The sequence below is a fragment of the Corythoichthys intestinalis genome, chromosome 16 (assembly GCF_030265065.1).
Source record: "Corythoichthys intestinalis isolate RoL2023-P3 chromosome 16, ASM3026506v1, whole genome shotgun sequence".
Lineage (NCBI taxonomy): Eukaryota > Metazoa > Chordata > Actinopteri > Syngnathiformes > Syngnathidae > Corythoichthys > Corythoichthys intestinalis.
Window position 1 is genome coordinate 40,444,593 of NC_080410.1, and position 19,147 is coordinate 40,463,739.

Sequence of the window (19,147 nt, forward strand, 5' to 3'; positions counted from 1 at the left end):
GAATTAAGATGTGTTATCAATGAAAAAATTAAAAGTGTTCGTTGGCTGTCACTGAGTAGCATTTGCGATCGCTACACAAAGCTAACTAAATTACCCCCAAGAACGGTAAGAGACGTAGGACAACCAGAGGATATATAAGACAGGGCTGATGGTAAAGGATAGCTTGTAGAAACAGGAGAATGTCATTGTCAGTTGCGTCGATAAAAAAGCTAAAGCTATGCTTAGGTCGGCTCGTTTTTTTCGTCTTTTTCTGCCTTCGACACAAAAGCCATCTCTTTAACCGAACATTTTTATGTTCTTCCACATCTTTGCCAGTCAATTTGGCACCAGGCACATCATTTTCGGAGAGAAATTGGTAGGTTTAGCTCTGTAAACATCTCCTTCGTACGCGATTTCCATTCAGTTCCTATTAGGGACAAACGGTGGCTTGTCCCTACTTAGAGACAGTAGCTAATTTCATGAATATTAATAAGCGGAAGTGACATGTTGCTTGCTGTACGCCATTGGGGTTCGTGCTTTTTCCATTTGCAAAGTATTTGGACTTTGCATTTCGCCTGACACCTCTCGGCCACCGTAATTTTAGCTTCAGTGAAGACTCTCAATTAGCAATAGGTGTGAATGTGATTTTTAAATAACCCGGCCTTTAATGTTTTTTTTTTTTTTTTGGCTCTCAAAATGTTCACAGGTCAATATGCCCTACTACATGTTGAACTATTTCTTCTTACATACTTTCTGTTGCGTTCTTTCCACCTGGTCAATTTGACCCACAACATAACAAAGGTATGAGTCAGTGGCATCTTGCAGAAGCTCTGACTAAACTAATCTTGTTTCTTTTTCCTTTAATGTATTTTTTCCCAGTCCAATATTGTTAAATAATATAGACACCATCACTTTCTTCCCCTCTTGTTTACAAATTCTAAGCACAACACAATACTTTCCAGGAAAAAAATTGGAAAATAATTATTGGTTAAATAGCACAATTGACGCGTTTCCTTTTCAGCTTTAATGTGGTATTGTAACCCAGTGACTATTCGCAACTATTATGGAAGATGGGATCTTGAAATTGTGGGGGCGGGAATCTCCAACTGAATAAGAATATGCTATGCCTCGGGGTATTTGTGTTCTCAACAGTCCGATATTGAAGATTATAGGACACTCATCATCAAAAAACTGTAGAATATATAGACACATATGTGCATATCTACAGTATAAATATATTTTTAGATATACATATATCTAAAAATATTAGGGTTGCAGCTATCGATTATTTTAGTAGTCGATTAATCTATCAATTAGTTCAGGGGTTTTCAACCCAGTCCTCAAGGCACACTGTGGGTCCTGGTTTTTGTTCCAGCCGATCCAGCAGAGACAGTTGAACCAATGAGGCTTCTGCTAAAACAAGCCACACCTGACTGCAATCAACTGATTGCACTTGTAAAACACCAGATTGGGGAAAAAGTGTTGTCATCTTGTTTGGTAAGAATGAAATCCTGCACCCACAGTGTGCCTTAGTGGAATAGGTTGGGAACCCCTGAATTAGTTAGTTCGAATAATCGACTAATTAAACTAGGAACATTTAATGCGTTGCTGAATACATTTTAGAACATGTAAAACAAAGGCTTGCTAAGATTGCACTTTCAAATTTTAAATTTGAATACATTGTGTTTCTTTAAAAAATTGGTTTGGTTTGATTAAAAAACAAATTAAAATACCTGAGCTTAACCTCAAACAGTATTAAAAGAAATAATATATGAGGATCTAAGTACAACAAAAGAACAATTAGCTAACTTGCATAGCAAAAGTAAGCTAGCCTAAATGCTATAAAAATCTTTTTTAAAAAATTTTTTTTACAATGCTCTAAACAAATAGTTCAAACACACACATATTCTGACAAAAAACGGCAAAATATACCAATGAACTAAATTCCAAATCCATAAAGAAACATTAGCTTAAACATAAACTTACATTATGTTGGTCTTAACAGGGAGCAGCTGCAATCAGCCATTTCAAATGAGTTATGTCATATTCACTTTTGCCACGAGAGGGGAGTGTATCCACCCATCAATAAAACTAAATGTAAAAACACTTTCAAAACAAACCATTACAATTCCACTCAAATTAAGCGAATACTCGAAGCAGAAAAAATTGATTCGAAGCTTTTTTTCTAATTGAATTACTCAAGTTAATCGACTAATCGTTGCAGCACTACACACATACACATACAGTGTATCACAAAAGTGAGTACACCCCTCGCATTTCTGCAGATATTTAAGTGTATCTTTTCATGGGACAACACTGACAAAATGACACTTTGACACAATGAAAAGTAGCCTGTGTGCAGCTTTTATCATAGAATTAATTAATATTCCCCTCAAAATAACTCAAAAATATAGCCATTAATATATAAACTAGGGCTGTCAAATTTATCGCGTTAACTGGCGGTAATTAATTTTTAAAATTAATTACGTTAAAATATTTAACGCAATTAATGCATGCGCGGAAAGACCAACTCACGCATTGCCGCAAACTGCCTACAATGGCGCTGTTTCACTTATATACAGAGCAAAGAGGCAGAGTCAAGTGAGTGGAATAGATACAAGCATTCATTGGGGCCGTGCTTTTAATTGGCAAAAGCTTTCACATCTCTCCCACAACAACTATAAATATTGAGGGAAGCGACATGGGGATGAATGAGAGGAGTTGATCTTTTTCTTAACACCCTGTATTGTACCCAACACAGAGAAGATATAGAATTTGCAGCCACTACACACTGTCATGGTTGCACCACTTCCCATCATGCATTTGGGCAGAACAGTTAAGTCGCTACAGTATCATTTACTGAAAGCTCAACAAATACACTAGATGGCAATATTTAGTCACAATATACAAACTCACATTTATCCTTTAAGAATTACAAGTCTTGCTATCCGTGGATCCCTTTCACAGAAAGAATTTTAATAATGTTAATGCCATCTTGTGGATTTATTGTTATAATAAACAAATACAGTACTTATGTACAGTATGTTGAATGTATATATCCGGCTTGTCTTATCTTTCCATTCCAACAATAATTTACAGAAAAATATGGCATATTTTAGAGATGGTTTGAATTGCGATTAATTACGATTAATTAATTTTTAAGCTGTGATTAACTCGATTCAAAATTTTAATCGTTTGACAGCCCTTATATAAACCCCTGGCAACAAAAGTGAGTACACCGCTTACAAACTACGTACATCCCTAAATGTCCAAATTGAGTACTGCTTGTCATTTTCCCTCCAAAATGTCATGTGACTCGTTACAGGAGTGCTGTCAGCATTGCTGCAGAGATTGAAGAGGTTGGGGGTCACCCTGTTAGTGCTCAGACCATATGCCGCACTCAACATCAAATGGTGTGCATTAGGGGTGTAACGGTACACAAAAATCTCGGTTCGGTGCTTACCTCGGTTTTGAGGTCACGGTTCCATTCATATACGGTACCGTAAGCAAACAAAATGCAAAATATAAATGTGCTAGTTGTTTATTACACACTTTTGTGCTTTCAACAATAGGAACATTAGCCTATTCAAAGCTAGAATTCTGCTCAAAAAGTAGCATGTATTTAAAGATAATCCAACACCAATTTGCCTTTCAGACCCTGTGTATTGGTCAGCTTTCTTTCTGAAAGAAAGAAGAAGAAAGAAGTCCTGTGCTTAAGAGAAAAGCAATCCAAGAACTGAGAGCAGAAATATTTACTAATTGGTAATGTATCAAATACTTATATAATACAAATTTATTATTTAAAAATTATACAATGTGATTTTCTGGATTTTTGTATTAGATTCCGTCCCTCACAGTTGAAGAGAACTTATGATACAAATTACAGACCTCTACATGGCTTGCAAGTGCGAAAACCAGCAAAATCGGCACTCCCCACTGTAGATAGATAGATAGATAGATAGATAGATAGATAGATAGATAGATAGATAGATAGATAGATAGATAGATAGATAGATAGATAGATAGATAGATAGATAGATAGATAGATAGATAGATAGATAGATAGATAGATAGATAGATAGATAGATAGATAGATAGATACGCTCTCTCTGTCTCTAATAGATTGGGGGTCTATTGCTGTCAATAGCAGCATCAGAGTTAAATTGGAGTCTGAAGTACTCAGACAGAACCCACTCAAAAGGCCCGAGCCCACAATGGAGCCAAAATCTTCTGACTGGTGTCTATACCGAGATCTTCCGGCATTGTGTGTGCCTCCGGGAAAGTTATTAAAGCGTGATCACTGCTCTGACAGCACCAAGCCTCAAAATTGAAAGCAGTCGCAGCACAGGCTGCATGGGAAGAGTTGTCAACATGAGCAATGTCTCTACGTTTACTTACCATATCGTAGGCATTTAGCACTTTGCGCAGCAGCTCAGGCACCAGACCCTGCGCCTCCATAGTGGGGTAGGTCTCACTCAGGTCTACTGTCACCCGTAGCGAACGTTCGCTGTTCATCAACCAGGTGGACACGGTCAGGATGCACTGCTTCATGTTGGCGGCCGGCGTCAGCCCGCACAGCTCCTTGAAGGACACCATGGCATTCTGGGAAGAACAGCAAATGATGTGAATACAATTGATTTAGCTCCGCCAGTGGGTAAAACCTACAAAAGGTGGAGGTTGTGTATTCGGTTCCGTATGTCTGCTTGTCTGTATGCTTGTGTTCAAGATAAGAAGAACAAAAAAATTGATTATTATCAAACTCGCTGGTTATCTTGTATTATGAAAAAGAAGAGTTGATTAAATTTTGGGGTGGTCCAAGGTCACAGAGGTCAGAAAAGGAGTTTCACAATAACTTGATAACAAATTAGCCTATTTATTTCATACTTAAAGTGATCCTCTAACTTTGATACGTGTAGGCTCTGATAAACCACAATTGTTCTCTTGTACTAAAATATGTTGTTAGAAACACATAAAATGTTAAATCAATGGCAATATTTTATAATATTTAGTCTATATTTTGACCGTTAGTTGGCGCCATGGTTTGCGGGCTCGCAGTGATGACGTCAATGGGATCTTTCCAAATGTGTAGCGTGTTCAACAATTGCTTATTGCTGCCTAAACTCGCGAAGTAAAATGCCACGATGTGCTGCTTTTGGATGCAATTTCCAGTCAAATGGAAACAAGGGGAGTGAAGTGAGTGGTCAAAGTGGAATTATTATTTTTAGTGTAGTATTTTTGCTCCCTGTATACACGTATCCTACCCACCACGCGTTACAACTGGCGCCCGAACATTTTTCCTGGATCCTCAGTCAAGTAAGGGATCCGTCTATTTTCCGGATCCGACGGTCCCACCGCGTCTGCAATATTGGTTTCGGATCTGTCCATTTTTGGATTCGTCGGTCCCACCGCGGCTTTTCGGATTAGTCTATTTTGTGGAATCGACGGCCTGATCGCGGCTGCGACATTGCCATGGGATCGGTCTAATTCCTGGATCTTCGAGTGAGTAAAAAATGTGGATTTGGATTACTATTGCTATCTTTTATGTTGACTATTCTTCATAGGAGTTTTCCCCAAATCATACTAAATAATTAAAGCACTATTACACGCTACAGTGACGACAGTGACTCTGACGTGGACCTTACAACAATGTTGGAGTTCGTCAGGGAACGCGTGTTTGCGTACTGCTGAGCTCCCGAGTGAAGAGTGGTCAAGGCGGAATTATTATTTTTTGTGAATAAATGTGCATAAGTGGAAGCTTCTCCCCTTTTTGGTACTTTTATACACAAATCCTAGCTACCACGCGTTACAATGTACAAGACATGGATTACACAAAGTGTGCTCTTTGGCCTGTACTGTATGTAAAGCACACGACAGCTCTGGATGCTAACAATCTACAGAATTATATTGGGATTAGTTTGAAAACGCAATATGCTTACCTTGAATATCTGCTAATAAAACCGGAGTTCCAAACAGCATATACACTCTCGCTCTCAACCGGAGTTCCAAACAGCACTCTCTCGCATCACCAGTTTTGCCCAACTTTTGTCTTATCAGGTATTTGCTGCACGCATTTTTCCCTGAAGCTCGTCTTGTAAACGACTGACAGTGCTGTCCTGCTCTTCACTTTTCAGATCTGGTTCAAATAGGAAGGGTAGAACTGACGACATGTTGGGAAAGCTAACGAGTGACACGCTGGAATTTCGGCAACGGGACTTGTGACGTCACGCACTGCGACGTAACAAGAATGGCGACCTATCACTTAAAATAATTTTTCAAACTTTATTAAAACAAAAACAGGAGGGGTTTTAATATCAAATTATTATAACTCATACTAACATTTATCTTTTAAGAATTACTTGTCTTAAAAATAGAGGATCCCTTTAAATAGAGTGCACACTTTAATAAGTATGGCGATGCTTTGAATTTGGCCGCTTAGTCGGAAGTCTACTCTCTGAGTGTTACTCAGTTTGTCCTTGTGATTCTGAGCCAAAAACTACAGAAGTCCTGTAAGACTAATGCACTTGGGAGAAGTAATAGCATGCCTTTGAAGGAGACAATTTAATGACAGGACACAAACAGAACGATAGAACGCCGGTTGTTGTTTGGGTGACATTAAATGACAGCGCTCATCTTCAAGTCACACTGCTTCTGTTTGGAGCCTTTGGAGAGCAATCGCAGTCAGTCATCCCTGTTTGGTTTCATTTTCAATGATTCTGTTATTATTGCTTTACAAATCACTTTCAAGTTCTATGATTTTGTTGATATCACATTACAAATCGCTTAATTACAGCAGACCAACATTCCCACTCCTTGACGGCTTGCTAAGTGTCATTCGTTCCTTAATGAGATTAATAACATTGTGGTTTATGAGGCCCATTTGTATCATTCGGCTTTGAGCGGGTAAGCAGCACGATTTTGGCATGTTATGGTCGGCCATCTGTGGCTTAAAACATGTGCGGTCGCTGCTCAACAAAAAGCTTCAGTCTCCTGAAAATGATGTTTTCTTTATAATCTGCTAAAAAGTGAAACACACAAAGCTATTTGTGAGTTGTTTAGATGATACCAGACACCTCTTGTACAGTGTCAAAATGAGATATAAAACTCTCTGGAGGCTATGTATGTAATTTATTAATATTTGCGGGGAGGATATTTTCTAAGTCAGCGGTTTTCATATATTTTACAGCATGTACCACCTAAAGAATTATTGGGTGTCTGAGTACCACCATCAGGTCCAGTGTTGTACATGAAGATGTTCAATGAACGATCGTTCATGAACACGTTCATATTTTGGGGGAACGTGAACTGAATGCATCATATTTTTGGCTCATGAACGTTACTATGAACTAGGGCTGCAGCTATTGATTATTTTAGTAGTCGATTAATCGATGAACTAGTTAGTTTGAATAATCGGATAGGGAAGATAAAAATTTAAATACCTGAGATGAGCCTCAAACTGTATAAAAAATAAATAAATGAGTAAGTTCAACAAAAGATTAATTGGCTAATTTACTTAGCAAAAGTCTGCTAGCTTAAATGCTATAAAATGCTAACAATTTTTTTTTTTTTAGATGCTCTGAACAAACTAGGGCTGTCAAAATTATCGCGTTAACGGGCGTTATTTTTTTAAAAATTAATCACGTTAAAATATTTGACGCATTTAACGCACATGCCCCACTCAAACAGATTAAAAAGACAGCAGTGTCATTTCGACTTGTTACTTGTGTTTTTTGGTGTTTTTCCGCCCTCTGCTGGCGCTTGGGTGCGACTGATTTTATGGGTTTCAGGCTTCAGCATCATAATTATTATTGACGTCAACAATCGCGAGATACTAGTTTATTTTTTGATTGAAAATTTTACAAACTTTATTTAAAACGAAAACATGAAGAGGGGTTTTAATATAAAATTTCTATAACTTGTACTAACGTTTATCTTTTAAGAACTACAAGTCTTTCTATCCATGGATCGCTTTAACAGAATGTTAATAATGTTAATGCCATCTTGTTGATTTATTGTTATAATAAACAAATACAGTACTTATGTACAGTATGTTGAATGTAGTGCTGCAACGATTAATTGATTAACTCGAGTATTCGATTAGAAAAAAAGATTCGAATTACATTTTTCTGCTTCGAGTATTCGTTTAAAGTGGCGTTGTAATGGTTTGTTTTGAAAGTGTTTGCATTTAGTTTTATTGATTTGGGTGGATACACAGCGCTCTAGTCTGCCTCATTTCATATGGCTGAATCCAGCTGCTCCCTGTTAAGACCAACATAAGCTAAGTTTTTGTTTGAGCTAATGTGTTTTTTAATGCATTCGTAATTTAGTTTAAAGGTATATTTAGCCAATTTTTGTGTAATATGTGTCTGAACCGTTAAGAGCATTTAAAAAAAAAAAATGTTAGTATTTTATAGCATTTAAGCTAGCGGACTTTTGCTAAGTCAGTTAGCCAATTGTTCTTTTGTTGTACACAGATCCTTCTCTATTTAATTTTTATACCATCTGAGGCTCAGTGAAGGTATTATAATTTTTTATATTTCTTAGCCGATTACTCGAACTGGCTAGTTCATCGATTAATCGACTACTAAAATAATCGATAGCTGCTGCCCTAGTTGAATGCATACATCCGTCTTGTGTCTCATCTTTCCATTCCAACAACAATTTACAGAAAAATATGGCATATTTTATAGATGGTTTGAATTGCGATTAATTACGATTAATTAATTTTTAAGCTGTGATTAACTCGATTAACAATTTTAATCGTTTGACAGCCCTAGTTCAAACACATATTCCCACAAAAAAAAAAAAAAAAAAAAAAAAAAAAAAAAAAAAAACGGCTAAAAATACCTATAAACTAAATTACTAATGCATAAAAAAAAAAAAAAAAGCTGCTTTTCGTTTTTTTAGGAGGACCGCGGGCCGAGATTGACATTATATGGCCCTATTATCGACCCAGTTCATGGATGCACACACCATACATCTTCATTTCAATGGTAAACGTCACCTTTTCCTTTTTTTTCTCCACCTGCACTAACCTTTTTGGGTCCTGTGTTGATTTCTCTCACAAGAAAATCAGCCGTGCTTCCGTCTTCCGGCAAAACAAAGAAACTGCAGTTCTGTCAAAAATCGTCGTATTTCGAGCATGTCGTCGGATGTAGAAACAAATGGCGAGTCAAATTTAACATCGAGTGTCGAAAAGATCGTGTGTCAAAGCAATCTTACGTCGAGGTACCACTGTATATATTATCGGTTATCATATCGGTATCGGCCTTGAGAAGCAGGAAGTTATCGATATCTGTATCGATTAAGAAAAATGGATATCGTGCGCATCTAATGAAATCTAAAATGGGAACAATTTGAAATCCAATTCAAATCATTTCTGCAGTCTATTTCTCAGACTGGATCTTAAGTCCACTTCCCGAATCTTCTGGCGTCATTTTGGCACACAATACCAGACACATCAAAATGTCTTTGTCTGGATGCCATCAGTCATCCTGATTTAAATCACAGCCAGAAGAACAAACCTCAGCTAAAGACAAGGTGCGTTGATGAATAGAGGCCTGGAAGCAAACAAACTTTCAGAGAACCAGGCTACGTTTGAATTAAAGAACCAGTCCACGCTCGCGCACTGTGGGAACCTTCTGTTCTCTGCTGAGCCAGACCTGCCCCACATCTTAAGAGGACGTGCTGTGTCACTGCTTCACCTTTGAGGTGACCCATGGAACGATGATAGTGTCATCTGTATGCTGAACCTGGAACACCTCGAGTAGGATAGAGAGCAGCTAAAAGTGAAGGGGGACCAGCAGCAATGCATAATTACATATGCTGCCGTGTTTATGCGTGTCCCAGTGCGCTTGTAGAGCTTCAATTATTCGCGCTCATTGTGCTGAGCGTATTTGTTTTGCTTCCTCGTTGTTGTGCATTAAAAAGCCACAGCGGTGTTGCGAAACCCAACAAGAGGCTTGTGTTTTTAATTATGCCCCCTCCTGCTCCCCACTTAACTCCCCTTCCCACATTACCCCAATGGAATCTTTGTGTCCCCTGTACAACACCTCTTTTGTTTCTATTCCAATGTATCCCTGCCGCATGGGGAGGTGGTGGATGCTAGTCCAGCCTATAGGAGAACATTGTTTAGATTTAGGGAAATGCTTCCAAACCTGCACAGTATTTAATAAGAAAAAGGAAAATAGAAATAGACCTCCTGCAAGCAGCGTTGTTTTCGTCAACAATGACGATAACCAAAATATTTCGTTGACGGACAAGCTAAAAACGTGGCTTGGGTCTTGTCGCTTATCCATTTTGTAGAAACAATTGCTAATAACCTGACTTTTAATTATTCAATTGGTTTTCAGAATGGCTCGTATGAAAGCTAAGACCCTCCTAAATTATGTAGAATGTACAAAACTACAGTGGGGAGAACAAGTATTTGATACACTGCCGATTTTGCAGGTTTTCCCACTTGCAAGCCATGTAGAGGTCTGTAATTTGTATCATAAATTCTATTCAACTGTGAGGGACGGAATCTAATACAAAAATCCAGAAAATCACATTGTATAATTTTTAAACAATAAATTTGTTTTTAACTGCATGAAATCATTATTTGATACATTACCAACTTGTAAATATTTCAGCTCTCAGTTCTTTTTTAAGAACCCCTCCTGTTCTCCACTCATTACCGGAAGTAACTGCACCTGTTTGAACTTGTTACCTGAATAAAAGACACCTGTTCACATGCTCAAACAAACAAACTCCAACCTCTCCACAATGTCCAAGACCAAAGAGCTGTGTAAGGACATCAGGGATAAAATAATAGACCTGCACAAGGCTGGGATGGGCTACAGGAAAATAAGCAAGCAGCTTGGTGAAAAGGTAACAACTGTTGGAGCGATTATTAGAAAATGGAAGAAGTTCAAGTTGACGGTCAATCTGCCTCGTTCTGCGGCTCCATGCAAGATCTCACCTCGTGGGGCATCACTGATCATGAGGAAGGTGAGGGATCAGCCCAGAACTACACAACATGACCTGGTCAATGACCTGAAGATAGCTGGAACCACAGTCTCGAAGAAAACCATCGGAAACACATTAGGCAGTCATGGATTAAAATCCTACAGCGCACACAAGGTCCCGCTGCTGAAGCCAGTGCATGTCCAGACATGTCTGAAGTTTGCCACTGACCATCCGGATGATCCAGAGGAGCAATGGGAGAAGGTCATGTGGTCGGATGAGACCAAAATGGAACTTTTTGGTCTAAACTCGGCTCGTTGTGTTTGGAGGAAAAAGAACAATGAGTACAACCCCAAGAACACCATCCCAACCGTGAAACACGGAGGAGGAAACATCATTTTTTGGGGCTGCTTCTCTGCCAAGGGTACAGGACAACTGCACCGTATTGAGGGGAGGATGGATGGGCTATGTATCGCCAGATCTTGGCTGACAACCTCCTTCCTTCAGTGAGAGCCCTGAAGATGGGTCGTGGCTGGGTCTTCCAGCATGACAACGATCCAAACCACACAGCCAAGGCAACTAAAGAGTGGCTCCGTAAGAAGCATCTTAAGGTCCTGGAGTGGCCTAGCCAGTCACCAGATCTGAACCCGATAGAAAATCTATGGAGGGAGCTGAAAGTCCATGTTGCCCGGCAGCAGCCCCGAAACCTGAAGGCTCCGGAGAAGATCTGCATGGAGGAGTGGGCCAAAATCCCTGCTGCAGTGTGTGCAAACCTTGTCAAGGACTACAGGAAACGTTTGATATCTGTAATATCAAACAAAGGTTTCTGTACCAAATATTAAGTTTGATTTTTGTGATGTATCAAATACTTATTTCATGCAATTAAATGCAAATTTATTATTTAAAAAATCATACAACGTGATTTTCTGTTTTTTTTTTGTATTAGATTCCGTCCCTCACAGTTGAAGAGAACTTATGATACAAATTACAGACCTCTACATGCTTTGCAAGTGGGGAAAACCAGCAAAATTGGCAGTGTATCAAATACTTGTTCTCCCCACTGTATATTATATACACAAACAAGATGTACTGCTAGCAGTCCAATCAATGGATTTCTATGACGACATTCTAATCTATCCTGTAATATTATATCTAGAGTAGACAGGGATATTGGTGTGTTAAGCAGGGCACAGGGTTAATTCCGCCAGAATGCGGTCGTTAATAAATTATTATTTCTGTGCGGCCCGGTAACAAATGCGCCACAGACCGGTACCGGTCCGCAGCCCGGCAGATGGGGACCCCTGGTCTAGACAACAAGACTTGTCAAGTCACGTGATGACGCAATACCCGTTGTTCTGCCAAATTATCTACATCGGCGAAACGTCCTACATTAGTCGAATTTGACACCTAAAGTACTACCGTGCGCTCTAAACTTGTTTTGTTTAGATGCATACAGGAATAACGTACTACAAAAATGCCTGCAGAAAATACTTAAATGTAGTTATATTAAATAAGGACGGTTTAAATACGCTACGTGACTAATGTGGTCAACTGCTTCAAAGCTAACACAAAATAACACAATGGTTAAAAGTATGAGAGGGTAATACATGCAAAAAGTATCTTTGAGGCAGTGAAAAGGTTCTAAATAACTAAATAAAAACAAAAATAGTGAGTACTCGCGGCTTCTAACCGATGTGCGCATGCGTGTGGATGCATGCGCAAGCGCCCTGAGCATTGTGTAGGACGTTTCGCCGCGTAGTAAGAAATGGCCGAACACCGTCTTTAGGAATCGTTGAAGGGATCGTTAAGGGTTTTTCATTGTGATGTCGAGGCCTCAAAACACTAGGAACCGGTTCGGAATTGGAATCGGAGTCTATTCCCATCCCTAGTGTGTTTTATCAAAATTGTTGGAAACCTTTATTTATTTTCAGACTACAACTTTTGAATTTTACAGAGGAAAATGTATTTTCATCCTAAAGACTAAGACAAAATTAAACAGGCTGCCAAAAACAACACTGCCTACAAGCTTTGAATTAGTGCAAAACGATTGTAGTGCTGTAATAAAATTCTTTTGAAAGTAAGAGTAAACATTTTTGGGCTCCAATTCTGTGCATAAAAATATATCTTCTTCAGTTTTTGAGTTAATCTTTCCTTTCCGATTTCACTGAAGAAACCCCTCCAGAGATACGGTGGGTGATGCCATCTGGGCTGTTGGCTCTAAGCCTGGCGGCCCAATCCGGATCCAAGTAGCAGGCGCCACACAACTGGCCACTACAAAGCTTTTGCCAGTGCATATTTTGTTCTTGTTTTTACATTAAAAAGCCATTTGCTTTTATTTATTGTCCGTGAAGATCTTTTCAACTTTCCCTAGACTTTCATCTCATTTAAAAAAAGAGATATATTTACATTTCAAAAGGAAATGGAGAAAGGCGGCGAGTGTTTTTTGATCAGGTTAAACTATCGAGCTCGTTCTGATGTAAGGTACAAAGATGGCATTGTGTGACAATCGTGTATGTGTATTTCCAACCTTGCGCGTATCGAGACATTGGCTCAGTCAAATTTAGCCAGCGGAGGAGTTTTAAAGTAGTTCTCTGAATGCCTAGCAACGCAGACTTTTTTCACTGGCCAGTAATTGCCCCTCATTAATGATTACACTATTCATACACTGACTAATTGCATGCCATTGTCACAGTATTGCTGCTCTCTTACGCAACATTAATGGAGCGCAATTAGCCACGAGGCTCCGTGCACATCGATGAAGTGAAGTCCAGTCTGAACACTTCACGTCAAGTTGTAATCACGTGATGTACTTAGTGAGGAAGGAAGTTTGGCAATGTCTGGTCTAATGACTCAGTTAAAAGAATTGATTTTTGGACGATATATATATATATATATGTATATATATATTTTTTTATTATACTGGTAGTTACCAGTGTTGTCACTGTTACTGTATCATGGTTATATCACCATTTCGTTAGTTTGTCACACCCCTAGCAGAGACACGAAGATAACTAATTTTAATCAGATTACTAGTTTTTAGAAATTAACACGTTAGATTACTTGTTACTGAAATAAAGTAATCAGATTACTTTGCATCCCAAAAGGTTATCGATATGCTCATGCCAAGAATCGAGATATTGTTTTAAAAAGGTGACAATGTTTTTAAAAAGTGTCTCAATTAACTCTATGGCTGCCATTGACGGCATTCGACGCCCAACCCATTAAGACTGGGAAGGGCGAATGAACATTCGTTCATTCTAAACTAGAACATTCACAGTCACTCTTTCCGATTTTCACTTTCTGTTCATTTTAGGGCATTTACAGGTGACTTCCTGTTGAGTTTGAGTCACTGCCTTTTCATTCCTGGGTCACTTCCTGTTCTGGAACCCAAAATCAACAGGAAGTGGCCCTCAAAATGGAATTATGACGTCATCCCAATAAATCCAATAACATTAATAGGACCGATAATGAATAGTTGATCATAGTATTATTCGTTAATCTTTTGTTTCTCTGTTACGCAATGTTTGGTGTGTTTATACCTCCTGGCATATTTGTGTTTGTATTTTTTTGTTTGTTTGGTTTATTAGTGTTGTCTGTAATTTTTGTGTTTGTAAAATAAAATGAAAAAAAAAATATAAAAATAAAAATAGGACCGATAATACGTACTGTGCTGGCTGGCCTGGAAATCAGTTGACCATTTGCGGGGCATTGCTGCCACCTGCTGGTCAGAATAATTCGCTGCATCTATAATTTGTTCCACGAACTCATTCACTTTACACAGTGCTGTCTAGGAGTAGCATTGATAATCGTGAATGCTTTCTGTTACTTACGCTTCCGCCTCGGAATGATACGTCTGTAAGTATTTGTTTACTATAACATATGGATGTGCAATATATGTTTACTTTGGTGGTGAAGGGTCATATGTACAGAACTTTATAAGTTGTTGTGTTTTTGAAGCCAGCCAATGCTTAAGGCTAGTAGCTCAAGCTAGTGTAGTGTGCTATGCTAAGCTATGCTATGCTATGCTATGCTATGCTATGCTATGCTATGCATACATATAATAGTTGTCGTGTAATGTTAGTCCTGTCAGCATGCTTGGTAGGATTTTATACTATGCAGAGAAACCTCATACTTTATTGAATATGGCTTCACTCACTGCCGTTTATATTGATTATTATAAGGCAAGCCATTAATCCATTTTGTTGTACTATATTTTTGTTATGAGGAATGAGTGATAAATCTTACTATATGTTCGCATTTTACAGTGGTAGTTATAAGTTGGTAAATTATTGAGACACCTTTTGGTTATTGATAGGCTTGCTGTCCTAACCTGTCTCCCAGGTTAAGAAAGTTGTTTCATGGGCCAAGACTAGGGTGACCATATTTTGATTTCCAAAAAAGAGGACACTCGGCCCGGCCTCGAGATACTTGAATTTTACTCGAAGATCACTCAAAGATGCGTATATCTCCCACTTTTTTTTACTCAACAGGCTTTATTCTTCCTAAAATAAAAAAAATCAACCATTAAAAAAAAAAAAAAAAAAAAAAAAAAAGGAATAATTATTTAAAAAAATAATATAATGCAGACTCATGGAAATGTAGTCCAGTTAATACACACCCACAGTTGGCTATGTGCCAACTCAACATTTTTTAAAATTCCGATCACGACAATTGTCGTTGACAAAATGTTATTCCCACTCAATTTTTATTCTCATACAATGTTCTAAATTGTACTCAAACAATAACTGAAATAAACTGACAAGCGATTCAACCAGCATGTTTCCAAACGCAGCAGTTCAAATTCAAAACTTCATTGCCCATAATGCCTAGCGGAGCTGAGCTCACTGATTGCTATCCAATTAGTGAATAAGGGAGCCGAGGCAAAATCAGACTTTGCTATAAAAGTTTACTACCATCTGCAGCGCAATGATGCGACAACAAACGGGATTTTACAGATTACACCAGCACAAATCTCCGACAGAAGTCAACAGTTGCCATTATATACGTATTTATTGTAAAAAAAAAAAACACTCATAAGCAACACAGCTATTTAGCTATACTAGCATTCAACCACCAACTAACGCAGAACAATTACAAGACTCATACAATATACTGCATCTCTGTGTACACATATAACCCTATGTACAACAGAAGACATGTGATCAACATTAACAGGAGAATCTTACAGAAAGGTGTATGGAGCCAAGTCTTTCAGAACTTCTTATTGAACTCATTACTGTAGTCTGAGCTCTCGCCAAACCGTCAGTAGATGGTGGTAATTCCCCATGAAACAAAGGGTGAACTGCCAACAAAAAAGAAGAAGAAGATCTACTCCTTCTCCCGCCCCTACTAGTAGGAGCAACGTCAACGCAGGCAAGCGCTGCCCCCTAGCGGCCCGAGGAATTCTCTTCAAGTTGGTCCCGTAAAAAAAAAATCATAAAAACCGGGCATTTTTATTAATTTATAAAACCCGCCCGGACAACGAGGATACTGCGTGAAAGTAGGACTTGTCCGGGCAAAAGAGGACATTTGGTCACCCTAACCAAGACCACAATAGTGTCCTGTAGCACCAAATATTTTTTATCTGATGACAAAGCACAATACCTGTTGGGTTTATGTTTTAGTTCAGTGCTCATTGTTCAGGAAACACATCTTCAATTATACTGAGTAATTGATTGTGATTGACTCAAATTATATTTGTTTGAAAAAATAAATCTTGGCACTTTATTTGAAGTCAAGACTGTTCGTGTCTTTGTTTTGTTCATTATAATAATCTTCATGTCATTATGAAAATTCTGGTGAGGTCAAAGGCAAATGTATGTTGAATCCACCCTTTTTTTTTTTAAACCTCCAGGTGTTCAAAAACTCGGGTGAATATATATTTTTAAAATTATGTATTTATTATCGGTTATCGATATCGGCTTTGAGGAGCAGGAAGTTATCGATATCGGTTTCAAAAAATGGATATCGTGCACCCCTACTGAAAATCAACAGGTAATGGCACAACATTCCCACGTTCCCTGGCATTGACGGCCATAGAAGTGGGAGGGACTCGTTTGCTGCCACCCTCCCACTTCAAATGGATTGAACGTCTACTAGTGATAAACCTTTTGTTTATTAGTTGTTTTGTAGAATATCCTAGAATGATATCCTGACCAATGTATGTATGTATTGTTGCCATATCATGAGATCATCGTTATCGTGAGGTACCAAGAGGTTCCCACCCCTAGTCTCTGCGTTACCATTTTGTTATTGCCTTACAATGTATGTAGAATGAGGAATATTGTAGTAATGTACAAAGAGCATTTTGAAGAAAAAATGTTAGAAAGTTTTCCGCCACGTGTTGGTTTTCATGGTAACCGTTCATAGGTCTTCCTGTTTTGGTCTCGAATCACACGCGCTAACTGAAAAAGGCGTGTGCCAGCGCAAGTCAACATTCGAGCCGATTGCAGCCACCTGTTGAAATGTGCGGGGGAATGTTGATCCGTGTGCATTTATGAACGAACGTGAATATTTTTCCTCCATTCAGGATGGTTCCAATGATAGGTTGGAGTCGGTACATGCGCGACCGTTTTGTAGCTTTGCTGTTGCAACGGCGGGTGGTTGTCGCTCCCGCTCTTCCTCGCAAAGTCGGTGACCATTTTTTACATCATATTCGTGTTGCACATTTATTCCATGAGTTGACATGTTCATTTACTATCTTTGGGATGTGTTGAGTGTAAAGTGCTTAGTTACTGCCACGTTTTGTGTTTATTCATTTGTGTGTTGTTGATTATTGTGCAGTCAGTTTGCATTGTGTCATATTGGTACTGATATTACTGTTAAACCTAACCCGAAATTCTGAATTTTTGACATTAGGCTTAATCTTCAAGTTAGCGGGGATTAATTAGTCGAAGGAGTTGATTTCAACAAATTCAATGCAGTTTGTCAGTTGTTTGTTAGGTTCAGGGGCTCCGGAGTGGCTTAGCTAGCGTGAGTCAATGGTGTTTGAAATCAAACTTAATTGACTAATTAAACCCCCGCTAACTTGAAGATTAAGCTTTATGTGAAAAATTAAGATTTTTCCCTTAAATTTAATAATTGGAAAGTCAATTACATGTGATGACAATTTTCTATTGTCATTCTTATGTTGAGGCGGCCACGGGAGAAAAATTTAATTACTTTTAAAGTAATTTAGTTAAATTAATAATAAAGTAATCAGTATAGTAACTTGATTACTTTTTTGAGGCGTAATCAGTAATTAAATGACTTTTTCAAGTAATCTCTGACAACACTGGTAGTTACTCATAACATGAGGGGATGAAAAAGAATAATGGGTCATAGATTAATAACCTATTGACATCACACAGGAAACGGGGCCGAATCATACGGGGCCTATTTTCAAAAACTTCAAATTCAAATATTTACAAAAACAAAAAATTCTAATTCGTTCCCTTATAAAATCTCAATTAATTATTTTTATTGTAAGTATAAAACAACTTCAAATGGCTATAAAAGTCACCAAATGCAGAGATAATCACCTATATTTTCAGGATCAATAGCAATATTTAACATATCGTATATTTTTTTGTCCAAAATGGCAACTTTTTTTTTTTTATTTACTGCAAGATTTCAACAGCTAATAAATCACTCAGTTTAACATCAGAAACCTAATAATTGAGGAAAACATGCAGAATCAATTATAAATAATATGTAAATAGATCGTTAATAAATTATATATACAATCAGAACTTATTATAGACTACAACAGCCCTTTATTATCATTATACACTATATACTGTTAGCGAATGAGGCTAGCAGCCGCCTGGCATAACAGGAGCTTTTCTGGCGAAAATTCCTATGAATAAATGCTTAAATCCCCGAATTTTTCATAGATATGGACGTAAAACAGTTTCGATTCTTGGTTAAAAGCAAAAAAAGCGTGCAGTTAGCTTTTATTTTACGTATATTGACGAAGTGCAATGCTACTATGTTAACAAATTGGGCTAGCGGCTGCCTGGCGTAAAAGGAGCTTTTCTGGCGAAAGTTCTTGTGAATAAATGCTTAAATCCCCGAATTCTTCATAGATATGGACGTAAAACAGTCTCGATTCTTGGTTAAAAGCAAAGGAACCGTGCAGTTAGCGTTTATTTTACGTATATTGACGAAGTACAATGCTACTATGTTAGCGAATGAGGCTAGCAGCCGCCTGCTGTAAACAGAGCTTTTGTGACGAAACTTCTTGTGA

At 38.1% G+C, this 19,147-nt stretch overlaps 1 protein-coding gene across 1 annotated transcript in view; it reads right to left on the minus strand.

Annotated features, from left to right (window-relative positions):
• The window catches only part of plcl5 (phospholipase C like 5), a 197,626-nt gene that overhangs the window by 54,821 nt on the left and 123,658 nt on the right, over positions 1–19,147 (minus strand). The window contains exon 3 of the mRNA XM_057818015.1: positions 4,378–4,581. Within this exon, the coding sequence (XP_057673998.1) occupies positions 4,378–4,581 (204 nt within the window). The remainder of the gene's footprint in view (positions 1–4,377; positions 4,582–19,147) is intronic.